The 12,500-nt window shown below is 48.3% G+C and overlaps 1 protein-coding gene across 1 annotated transcript in view; it reads right to left on the bottom strand.

The window, feature by feature from the left end:
* Positions 1–12,500, bottom strand: part of bptf (bromodomain PHD finger transcription factor) — a 110,741-nt gene that overhangs the window by 55,209 nt on the left and 43,032 nt on the right. Inside the window, exons 13-17 of the mRNA XM_063196175.1 lie at positions 7,706–7,835; positions 5,362–5,497; positions 4,635–4,859; positions 4,136–4,305; positions 1,560–3,712 (exon numbers count right to left, since the gene is read on the bottom strand). Coding sequence (XP_063052245.1) covers positions 1,560–3,712; positions 4,136–4,305; positions 4,635–4,859; positions 5,362–5,497; positions 7,706–7,835 — 2,814 coding nt within the window. The remainder of the gene's footprint in view (positions 1–1,559; positions 3,713–4,135; positions 4,306–4,634; positions 4,860–5,361; positions 5,498–7,705; positions 7,836–12,500) is intronic.

The raw sequence follows: 12,500 nt of genomic DNA, 5'->3' as shown, positions 1-12,500 counted from the left end.
CCCCCACTCACACTAGAATCGCCTCTGAGGACATTGAACTGGAGATAAGACTGTGTGATCCCTGGATCAACTGCTTCCCTTCAGTTAGGGCTGCCAAAACGTTGTGCTACTTTTTTTTTTACTCTTTTAAGACCACAGGTGTTTAAAATGTAAAACCAAATCAAGCAAATTTAGACTTTCATCATCAGCCCCCAACAGCTTAGGACTAAATTCATGTCCTCATTCTGCCCTATAAAGGCAAAGGGCAGTAACTACATATTTTGTCAAAATTGAGTTTAGACTGAAAGTGGTGTTCATAACACGTTCATAAACGTCCCGTTTTAGAGATATTCCTATGTCAAATTAGCAGCCACTACAATATAGTCCAACCTAATACCAAACTTTTGAAGGTATTTTTATCAGTTTCAATGTTTCTGTAGTAACTGCACTTTGTCTTTGTAGGGCAGCATTCATGTAGTAAATCCATGTGAAGTTGATTGTGAAGTTCCTCATTTGTCAATGACCACCACAGTGACAACTTTTCAGCATCCCCATGTCATGTTAAATGGATAGGGGTGCAAGTCACAGCCTCCATGGCGATGTGGTATCGACTTCTTAAAGCAAGGATTCCATTATTTTTGATAATAAGAATTCCCCACCATATGATATGATTCGATTCGATTTGTTCCCAATTACTTTTCCACTTCTAATATGTTATGAAGCTAGGGCGATTTGATTATTTTCGATACTTAAGAATGCCCCACGATACGATTTGATTAAATTGTCGGCTGTAGGATCAATACATCGATAAATTTCTAGTATTATTTTCACCCCTACAAATGAGAGCCTGAGAAAGACCACTCATGTCGCATCCTGAACTTAGACCATCTTTACCATTCTACATCATCTTACTGCTCTACACAACAGAGCCTTAAAGGGACACTGGTAATGTAGTACTAAGCAGCAAAGTTTTGTCAGTGTATACTAGGTTTTCCGTTTACAAACATTTGTGCTGTAAGGAGGGGCAAGACGCTAAGCAGCCAACCATGTGAGTGCATTTTTTGATTGACAGCAGCCCTTTCCAGTAATTAGAGGTTGAAGAGTATGCAGCCAGGGTTGCGCAGACTGGAATTGTTTACAAATGGGAAAAGTGTTCCCCTGACGGGATGGTGCACCTTACGATAACAAATATTAAAGGGACACTGTGCAGGAAATGGCCAAAAAAGGTACTGCAACTATGCTCATTGAAACTGGGCTGCCTATTGCCAAATTTGATCTTTACATGAAAGTTTATTGAGTAATAAACAAATATTTTCTAGTATGGTCCAAGTACAGTCATTTTTGCAGCTAAAAATGGCTATTTTTGGAAATTCAAAATGGCGAACCATGGAGAAGATCCCTCTTTTCATGTATGAAAAGTGCAATTTTTTCGGTCATAATGAATACTTAGAATTTGATGGTGGTGGTAAGTATTCATGAAAAAGGCAACATTAGTGAATCGGCAGCATGAATTCTGGAATTAAACAACTAAAAATCTCACACAGTGTCCCTTTAACAGTTTTGAGATGTGTGGTGCGTACCTCCAGGTGATGCCGAAGGTGGGTCTGGGCGATGGGTAGGGCCAGATATCGAGCGCCGGCTTGGCGTTGTAGCTGAAGACGGGCACCTCAAGATGGCCGCCGCGCCGCGCCAGCCGGTACAGGTCGTCACCCGGCAACACGAAGATGCTCTTCTTGCAGCTCTTGGTGACGAACTTGCGGTAGGAGGGCAGCGCTGTGCCCGAGCGCGCCTTCTTGGTGCGCGAGAACTTCATCAGGCGCACGCGTTCCCGAGTGGAGTGCTCCAAACTACTGCTGCTGCTGCTGGTGGTGGTCGTCATGGAAACATTGGAGTTCTTAGCTAACGTTGTGGTGGTGGCGGCGGTGAAGGTGCTGGATTTGGTGGAGCTGCTCTTCTCCTGGCTGAGGACACACACGGCAGCTGCCTGGACACCGCGGGAGTTTGACGACGAGGAGGAGACTTGCTGCGTCAGCGTGGTTTTGGAGGTGGTGGTGTTGATGGTGGTGGAGACAGCGCTCTTAGTCTCCGACGAAAGTGACAAAGATGATGGAGACGCCTGTGACGCCGCCTGTGCTGCTACGGCTGCTGCCGTGGTGGCCAGATGAACCAGCCGAGACTCGGTGGAGACGGTGGTCGTCGTGGTCATGGTGGTGGTGGTGACCTGGGTCATGAGCATGGCGGTGGTGGCGGTCGCCGTGGAGGGGATGGTGGTGCTGTTGCCGGGGGCTTCAGCCTGGGGGAAGTCGCTGCTGAGGTTGGAGTCCTCCGCGGAGGAGAGGGGGGAGGGGCTGATTGTCTTTGGAGTCGCGACGTCTGATAGGGGACGCTGGGAGGAGACTGTGCTGCTGCTGCTGCTGCTGCTGTTGTGCTCTTTGCTGGTGTTGGAGGTGGCAGTGACGCTGGTTGCCATCGCCATCGCTGGCGTCGCCGTCGGGGGAAAGCTTTGTAAGCTGTTGTTGCAGCTCAGCTTGGAGATCTTTGCCGGGGGTGCGCCATCGTCAAAATCGTCGCGCACGGACGCACTTGGGACAGGGGGAGAGAGCCGAGTACTTGCGGCGTCTATGCCCGGGGCCCCGGCGTCCCCGTTAAGAAGAAGGGGCTTGATGGGCTGCTGCTCCTTCGAGGGGGCCTTTGCGTCGTCCCCTGTCGGGGGGCACAGGCTGTTCGCTTTCGCCTCCACGCAGTTGGAGAGCGACGACGGAGGCGGCGGGTCTTTCGCTAACGAGTCCAACAGCTGAGCCTCGTCCGTCTCCATGTAGGCGTCCCCCCGACCGTTTACCTTCACCGGCGACGAAGGAACTGGGACGGCGCTTGCTGCCGTGGTGTCCATGGCAACCTCTCCAGCGTGACCTTTGACCTCCCCCTCCCCCTCCTCCTGGTGGCTCTTGCCGTTCTCGCCAGTAAGTCCTGCTGGGGACGCGAAGGTCGTCGTCGGCGTTGGCTTCAGCTGCCCGGTCGTGGTTGTTGTTGTTGCCGTCGTTGTTGTCTGCAGAAGGCTGCTGGGCTCGGCAGGCGGACTTGGACTTGTGTGGGTTGTGGCTGTGCTGCTGCTGGGGGCCTGTTGGCTACCTGGTGCTCCCAGAAGGCCTTGCGTTGGCGTTGGCGTCTGCTGCTCAGTAGTGGTCCCTGTAGGGGGCGCCGGAGGGCTGCAAATGCAGAGCTGCTGCGGTGCTGCTGTGTTAGTGGAAAGCGAGGAGGAGGGTGCTACCGCTACAGCTGGGGGTGGTTGCTGTTGCTGTGACTGAGGCGTTGAGCCCTGTGAGTCCGTACTAGGAAGGATGTGTGTTTGGTTCACCAGCTTACTGCCATCGACGTTTGTGTCCTCCGCAGCCTGTTTGACAGTCGTACCAGTCGAGGCCTCCACTCCTCCTCCTTCCACAGGCCTGAGCGCCGGGTCGGCCTTCACCACCACCGCCGGCTTCACCTCCGTCTTGATCTGGAGTGTGGGGAGCAGGGGTGAGGAGGAGGTGAGGGAGGTGAGGGAGGAGGGGGTTGAGGGCGTGGGGGTGGTAGGGGTGGTGGCGGCGGCGGCGAGGGCGAGGGCGGGGTCGGGTTTGGGCGTGGTGGCGGCGAGGGTGACCTGCTGCTTCCTCCTCTCCTGCCGCTGCCGCTCCTCGATGAGATGCTGCTTCACACGCCGCTCCAGCAGACCGTCCAGTTTGGAGGCCTTCACCTGCCAAGCAAGAGGTACAAAAAATGTTGTAAGTTTCATAGTCAATTGACTTTTTTTTTAAGAAGCAGATGTCAGGGTGGTGCAACAAACAGCTCATGTCTCTACTGTGGCTCATGACACTACTGTGTACTGTGAATTAAAGGGGTATGCCACTATTTTGGGGCTTATACAGTTAAAATCGTTGGCCAGGGTTTATAAAGGTGGTAAAGTGTCTTATTTTTCATGTAAGCCGTTGTCTTGCTTTCAGACAAGTTAAAAGAGGGAGCATGTCGCTAAGCTAGTGAAAGTCTATGGATCCGTGTTGTCACAGGTACTAGAGGAAATACTAAAGGAATCGAAACTATGTTTCCCGTTGTACCAGGTGTAAAGACAAGAGCAGACAGACGTTTTAAGTGAAAAACAGGGAGGAGGAAGACATGTCACCTTCTTCTTGTAGGCGGTGCGGAGTAGGAAGCCCTGGCTGACGTTCACCACATCGTAGTTGAAGGGCCGCTGGGACGGATGCAGCGCCCCCTTGGTGACGTCATCGTTCAGGAGGTCGATGTCGTCCTCCAGGCCGTCGTCTTCCTGCTTTAACGAGTCGGAGGACTCCTCTGTGGGGCAGGCAATAAGCCAAATATTGGAAGCGGTAAAGAAACAAGCTTTTCTTTCAACATTCCTGATACTTGTGGGTTTTTTCCCCACAAACCTTAGCTGGCCGTTGCGTAGGAGATGGCCCACACGTCACACTCATCAGAGAATTTGAAAAAACTGGTGCTGGTGCACACTGACCATTTCATGGTTTTCAGATAAATGTTCTGTGTGCTGAAGATTCTTCAAATTATCATTCTTGATGCAACATGATTCACTTATTTTATTCAGTGCAGCTCGTTATGAACCCAGAGAGCCAATTTTCAGCGACTGACACCCAACTTGACAATACCTTTCTTGGCCTCGTCATCAATCTCCATCTTCTCCTCAGAGTCTCCGTCCCGCGTCTTGTCTGAGGACTCGCTGTCTTTGCCGGCAGCCTTCGCTAGTGGATCCTCTTTGGAGTCCGTGGGGCTGGGGGTCGACGGAGCGGGGGACTTCACTGCGGTCGAGGGCTCCTCACTATTTTTCACGTCTGCGCTTGACGACGTGCCGGTAACATTGCCACTCTTGGCAGCTATCACACAAAACATACGAAATTAAATAATTATTTTACATATTCCATCACGAAATGTTGAAATCTGCATTTTACAATTCCAAATGTTCAAAATTCCATGCACAGCTGGGTGCTGGGAACAGCAGGACCAATGAAGACAATTCGGCTGAAAACCGAAAAGTAAATCCTGAAAACTTTGAAAACTATCCAGTCAACTAATGTGGGGAGACAGTCTTTATAGGCATTTCAACATGTTGTCATTTGTGGGCTGACTGTGTTTAACATTGTGGACGATAAAGTATTAGTATTCGTAATAGAGTGGAAATTTGTCTTCAGTTTCACCACAGACATACAAACATTTAAAAACAATAATCCCACAAAACATAATTAGTTTACTTTGAAAACTAAATCCTGTCCAGTCAACCAATGTGCTGAGGTAAACTTTTTTTGTTGTTGAAATGCCTATAAAGTACTGTAAGTCATGTGTGGGCTGACTGTGTTTTAACATTATTAGTTTACAAACCCTCCATGTCCTTGCGGTAGTTGGCGTTGGTGTTGCCAGGTAGTTTGGTAACGAAGCGGTGGACGTGCGTCTTGCTGATCCAGCTCCATCCTCCGTACCCCGTCACCCTGTACTCCTCTCCCTTCTGCTTCCACACCTACACACACACACACACATGGACATACACGCACACATACACACACACACACACACACACACACACACACACACACACACACACACACACATTACCCTTAGATGACGCCGATGCCTTAATCCAAAGCAACTTGAAGCTGTTCCAAAGTATTGGCTACAGTCCCTGGAACCGTTTGAGGTGAAGTGCCTTGCTCAAGTTTACTTCAGCCATGGATGAAAAGTTAATGAATAGAGATGATGACTCCAATATTTTAGCCATAGTTAAAGGGACAGTTTGGTCAATTTCAACATGCAGTTGTATTGCTCACGCTACCCTTGACTTGGCAGTACCTGGTGATGCCACATTTTTCGGCTCAGCCCTTTCCGAGATATGAGCAATTCTAATGGGGGCAGCGTTTGTTTACATTTTTAAAAAATGAAACATAGGCCAACTCCAAATATTTTCCCAAAAGGTACTGCTGTTTGCTAGTTGTCTGCTGATGTTTTATAACCTTTTGGATGTTTTTGGGAATAAATAAAAATGTTTTTTTGAAATGTAAACAAAGAGCTGCCCCCATTACAATGACCAGGATCTCGGAAACGGCTGAAGAAGAAGAAGAAAAAATCTCAGGCCCTGACAAGTCCAGGGTAGTGTGAGCATTACAACTGCATGTTGAAATTGACCAAACTGTCCCTTTAATGCTTTTCTTAATTTTGAAATATGAAATGAATTCTTTATAACCCATAAAGTAAATTTCTTTATAATCTATGAGCAAAATTATCATTCAATCACAGTGTGATTTGAGAATGATGTCAAAACAACGGTAGAGAATTCTGAACCAAAAAGTAGGCCTCAGACCCAGAGAAGTTGGGGACCCCTGCACTAGGCTATGGCTGCCCACGAAACCGATTTTTTGAAAAAAGGTTTGCACACTCCTTTGAATTTTTTTCTTTTTAAGTTATTTTTTCTTCCTTTTATTCATTCATTCAATGGCGTTTCGACCTCTCGGTTTTCCTCAGATTCACTGACAAACACAGGCTTGACACATTATGTACAACCAAAAAAAATAGGTAATCTTTTTGTTCAGCGCCAGGGATTGTGCACAAGTAACTCTCTTCAAAGCCCTAAGAATCGAAATCTAATCGATACAGGAACATGGCTGTGATACCCAGCCCTACCCACGAAACAGAAACATGCAGGAATGCACACTCCACAAGGGAGACACCATTTAGCAAGAGGCCAGACGGAGGAAGTTGTACTACAAGTAACGGTGGGATTATCACCTGAAACCCGCTGATTCAAAGATCAACTGCCAAACCACAAGGCCAGGCATCACCAACGTTCCAATTGGGAACCCCTACACTGGGCTACGACAACCCATGAAACACACACACACGCACGCACGCACGCACACGTGCTCCACAAGGTTTAAGGGAGACACCATTGAGCGAGAGGCCAGGCGAGGTGAGGTGAGCGGGAGGGCATGGAGGTATCCGAGGTGGAAAGAGGTGTGTAAACAACAGGGATTACAGCACGTGTGGAAACCACCACTCGCCACTTTAAACAGAGGAATTACACCATGTACGGAACAAGACGGTTGACGCACACAGAGAGAGAGAGAGAGAGAGAGAGAGAGAGAGAGAGAGAGAGAGAGAGAGAGAGAGAGAGAGAGAGAGAGAGAGAGAGAGAGAGAGAGACGGAGACAGAGAGACGGAGACAGAGAGAGCGAGCAATAATAGGTAAGGTGGCCTTGAAGAGCAAGACCAGACAGTTTAACACGTTCAGTCAATTGGTGAAAAACCACTAGCCTGTAACTGAAGAAGCCTACGAGCATGATACAATTAGACAAACTTTAAAGCTCTATGATGGTTAGCTTGCATTGCTTGTCCTGTCTGAGATTTCCAGATTACATAACAGGTACGTGTGTGTGTGTGTGTGTGTGTGTGTGTGTGTGTGTGTGTGTGTGTGTGTGTGTGTGTGTGTGTGTGTGTGTGTGTGTACCTGGTGCTTGATGGGGAAGCAGTACTTGACCCATGTTGCCTGCTGCAGTGTGTGTGTGTGTGTGTGTGTGTGTGTGTGTGTGTGTGTGTGTGTGTGTGTGTGTGTGTGTACCTGGTGCTTAATGGGGAAGCAGTACTTGACCCATGTTGCCTGCTGCAGTGTGTGTGTGTGTGTGTGTGTGTGTGTGTGTGTGTGTGTGTGTGTGTGTGTGTGTGTGTGTGTGTGTACCTGGTGCTTGATGGGAAACGTGTACTTGACCCAGGTGGCCTGTTGTAAGGTCTCCTCGTCCTCCAGTTTCTTCTCCCTCTTCTTCACCTTCTCCTTCTCCTCGCGCTCCATGGAGGTCATGCGGTGCAACCTGATGATAATTCATAATTATGATAAGTCATAATTAAAGGAAGTGGAAGTGCATGTCAGTGGTGTAATGCCTATGCTACAGTGAAGAGGTGCATCTTAAAGTGATACTGTCACATTTTTGGAAATAATACGTCATGCGGTGCAACCTGACACACACGCACACAGATACAGACACAGACATAAAGAGAGACACACACACACTCGTTAACGTTAACTACACACACAGCTTTAAAACACACACTTGATCATCACAGGGATATACCGTATAACTATATAGTGCTCTATTGGAATATTTCAGTAAAACGTGAAGACAACAAGCCTAAGTAAGTAAACATCACTTTGATAAAGTATTATCACTCTTATAAAGTTAACATCCGCACCAAAAATACTGAATCAAACAAAGATATCGCAAACCACGCCCACTCAATGCAAAAGCGTGTGCTCAAGTTGGGTCTCCTAAGGGGGCGTTGTCCCCTACTTCTTCTTCTCTTTTTGAGGTGTTTGCGCAAGACGTGCGCTACCGCCATCTACAGCGCTAAGGGGACTTCATTGATTCTCAACCTCAGGACTCCGAAGGTCTCCTAACCGAAGGTCTCCTAAAGGGGCGTTCACCAGACATAAAGTGGATACCGGAAAGGAAACAAAATGGCGCTTCTTAGTTACATCCACTTTCTTTGTCCGCACCCCTTTGGCAGATGGTCAATGATCTTCTTCTCATTCTTATTCTTCACGAGTTAATATCATATCGCGCACCCACCTCCACACACAGCTTCATTACACACAATAGATCAGTGGGGACATACGGTGCAACACACACACACACAAGCACACACACACACACACCTATCAAGTCCACACACACAGCTTCATAAGTAACACACACTTGGTTATCAGATGCGGTGCAATCTGACACACAGCCACACGCTCAGTGAGAGGCCCCGTTAAGTCCACACTCACATGACTACATCACACACATGCACACGTACGAGCAGGCGCGCACACACACACAGTATTCAGATCAGGACAAACACTGGCTCGTGTGGCCATGTGTCAACAAGCACAATATTTACATGGGAAGACTGTCTTGCACACAAAGAATAGGACACATTTGAGCAAACACACACATTCTCTCTCTCTCACACACACACACACACACACACACACACGCACACACCAGCCAGAGGCGTGTCCAGATGAAAGGGAGAGCTGGAGGTAACTCCCTAGCTGATCTTGGCACCGCTCCACACATAACACTGAGGCACCAACATGAGGCTTCTGGACTGGTGTGTGTGTGTGCGCGCGCGTGTGTGTGTGTGTGTCCAAGGCTCCTGGACTGGTGTCTGTGTGTGTGTGTCCGAGGCTTCTGGTCTGGTGGGCCTTGGAGCAGGACTACATGGAACTGTATTACCCACAGAAATGCTGAACCACACACACACACACACACACACACACACACACACACACACACACACACACACACACACACACACACACACACACACACACACACACACACACACACACACACACACACACACACACACACACACACACACACACACACACACACACACACACACACACACACACACAGGGGCGCCTGCAGACTTGACCAGTAAAGTACGCACCAACCCCCCCAAAACACCGGAGAAATGACAGCGGACCATGACACCGGAGGAGAAAAAAACATAAGATTGGAGTATAGTCAGTATGTCTGGGGTGGTTTTCTTAATCAAGCGACAGTTTTTCTTATTGCTATAGGAAACAAGGTAACTTGTTGACGTTGACAAGGTGTAGGCCTGGTTTTGAAAACTGTTTGGCTATTTTGGCTATATTGGCGTTTCACTTCTTTAGGTGCAGCCATGCATACGCTTGCTATTACTATTTAAAAATAAAAACCTGCGACATTGAACTGCAGCGACTTCCCCGACTATGCTACTACGAAGGCTTGCATGCACTTGTGTTCTCTCTCGTGCATGGGGATGAAACAAGTAGGCTATGGCAGACGCCATATCATTAGATACAACTTTTCAAGCGTTATACTTTTCGACTCGGGTAGAAATTTGGCGCAGAGCGGCAGAGGTGTCTGCTGCAGCATGAATGAAGTTCACGTCACAAACATGGCTGAGCTGTGACCATAAAAAGCCCGGGCACGTTGTGCAAGAAAAGGCAGAAAGCGACTACATCAGCCTGTTAACCCACCGGGGAATGCACTGGATGTTAGTCCAGGCTGATGCGCAAAATGCGCAATTGAGACAGAGCACAAGAACCACCGACGCACTCGCACACAAACACAGAACAGTAACCAAAATACTTAAGGAAATATGACACCAGAAGCAAAGTACCTATAATATTTGCCGCGGCGGGCTCAGTGATGAATGAAACAGCTTAGCCTACCTGTACTGCTACCATCCAATGCCTTCTTGTTAGCCCACATGACAACTGTTTTTGGCTACGATTGAAACGTGTCACTTTCAAGACATTAACTTCGGTTATTTGATTTTTCTGCCATCAGCGACGCCACGACATATGTGTTATTCCAAGTGGGAAATGGAGAGCTGTCTTTGCTAACTATAACTACTAGACTTACATTTGCAGGCTATGTCTGACTGGAGGTAGCCGCTCAAGTTAGAATTCCGCTGATGGAACTAGAACTTGTTACTGTATCTTTTTTTCAGGAGCGCGTGAGTTTTACGCACAGAAGCAAAAAGCAGGCTATCTAGCTGCCATTGTAAATTAATGGTGCCCTAACATAGTCTATGCTCTTTAATTTGCTTCATGCTGCTTCTTCTCATATAATATGTTGTATTGTCACAACATTCATAGAAGACACAATAGGCGTAATATTTATTTTAAAAAAAAACAAAAAAAAAACCTCCACTGGTGAAGGTACGCACAGTGCGTACGGCCGTACGGCTCCAGGCGCCCTAGCGCACACACACACACACACACACACACACACACACACACGCACACGCACACGCGCACGCGCACGCGCACGCGCACGCACAAAAATCCAAACAAAATTCATTCATTCAAAAAAACAAAATCCCTTCATCCCCTCATGAAAATAGCTGTCTCCCAAACTGGAGCCCTTCTGAATGCCAGGAAGGCTTCTCTCATCGCAGAGGCCTAATCTGAGGCTTAAGAGGAGGAAGAGGAAGAGGTGGTCAAGGGCACGCAGACAGCTGGAGGAAATGGAGGGATGAGGATGAGGATGAGGAAAGAAAACAAGAGGAGAGGAGAGGGGAGGGAAGCGGGGAGAGGAGAGGAGAGGAGGAGCGGAGAGTATAGAGGAGAGGAGGAGCGGAGAGTATAGAGGAGAGGAGAGGAGAGGAGAGGAGAGAGGAGGAGATGAGATGAGATGAGAGGAGAGGAGAGGAGAGGAGAGGAGGAGAGAAGAGAAGAGAAGAGAAGAGAAGAGAAGAGAAGAGAAGAGAAGAGAAGAGAAGAGAAGAGAAGAGAAGAGAAGAGAAGAGAGAGGAGAGGAGAGGAGAGGAGAGGAGAGGAGAGGAGAGGAGAGGAGAGGAGAGAGAGCAGTGGAGGGAAAGAGGGACAAAGGAGAGCTGAGAGGCGTGTGCGCATGCAGCATGAACGAGGGATGATGACACTATACGAGAAAGAAAGAGTAAAGAGGAAAGCGATTGAAAGATACAGAGGGAGGGGAAAGAGAAGAGGAGAGGAAAAAGCTGGGAAAGCCACATGCAAGAGGACTGAGAGAAAAAGCGAGAGCGAGAGATGGGCACAGAAACAACTAATGGGGAAAGAAAGAGGGGGATGAAAGGAGGGATGGGGGGGAGGGAAGAGAAAAGGGAAATGGAGAAAAAAATATACTGGGGGCAGGGCAGTGGCGACTGCAAAAATATTATCTTACAACACAAGCCGGCCCTTGATGAAGCCGACAGGGGTGTGGTGGACCTCCCTCCCCACACACACACACACGCACACACGCACACACGCACACACACACAAACACACATACACCACACGCACACACACACGCACACACACACACACACACACACACACACGCACACACACACACACACACACACACACGCCAAGCAAGCCACGGGCCGAGAGAGGAGAAGAGAGAGAGAGAGAGAGAGAGAGAGAGAGAGAGAGAGAGAGAGAGAGAGAGAGAGAGAAGAGAAGAGAAGAGAAGAGAAGAGAAGAGAAGAGAAGAGAAGAGAAGAGAGAGAGAGAGAGTGAGAGAGTGAGCGTGAATGAATGAATGAATGAATGAATGAATGAGAGAGAAGGGTCAAAAGAGGGGGGTAGAGAGACATATAGAAAACAACAAGCGATCACAGACATCAGAAAGAGACCAAGAGCGAGCGAGTGAGAGAAAGAGAGATGGATGGATAGAAAGAGCGGGGTGTTAAGACTGGACGGAGGGCTGGAATGGGATGGGCAGGGCAGGGCAGAGCTCAGTGGGACAGCTCAAAAGTAAAGAAGTTGCTCAGGAACTGGCTGCCAGAGATCTTATAGATAAGTCATTTTAGTTCTTTTCTGGTATCCACTTTATGTCGGGTGAACGCCCCTTAAGGAGACCTTCGGCGTCCTGTGGTTGAGAGTAAATGGAGTCCCCTTAGCACTGTAGATGGCGGTAGCGCACTTCTCGTGCAAACACCTCAAAAATAGAAGAAGAAGGAGGGGACAACGC

The sequence above is a fragment of the Engraulis encrasicolus genome, chromosome 1 (assembly GCF_034702125.1).
Source record: "Engraulis encrasicolus isolate BLACKSEA-1 chromosome 1, IST_EnEncr_1.0, whole genome shotgun sequence".
Taxonomy (NCBI): domain Eukaryota; kingdom Metazoa; phylum Chordata; class Actinopteri; order Clupeiformes; family Engraulidae; genus Engraulis; species Engraulis encrasicolus.
Note: the sequence above shows the minus strand (reverse complement) of the source record. Positions and strands in the feature narration are given on the sequence as shown.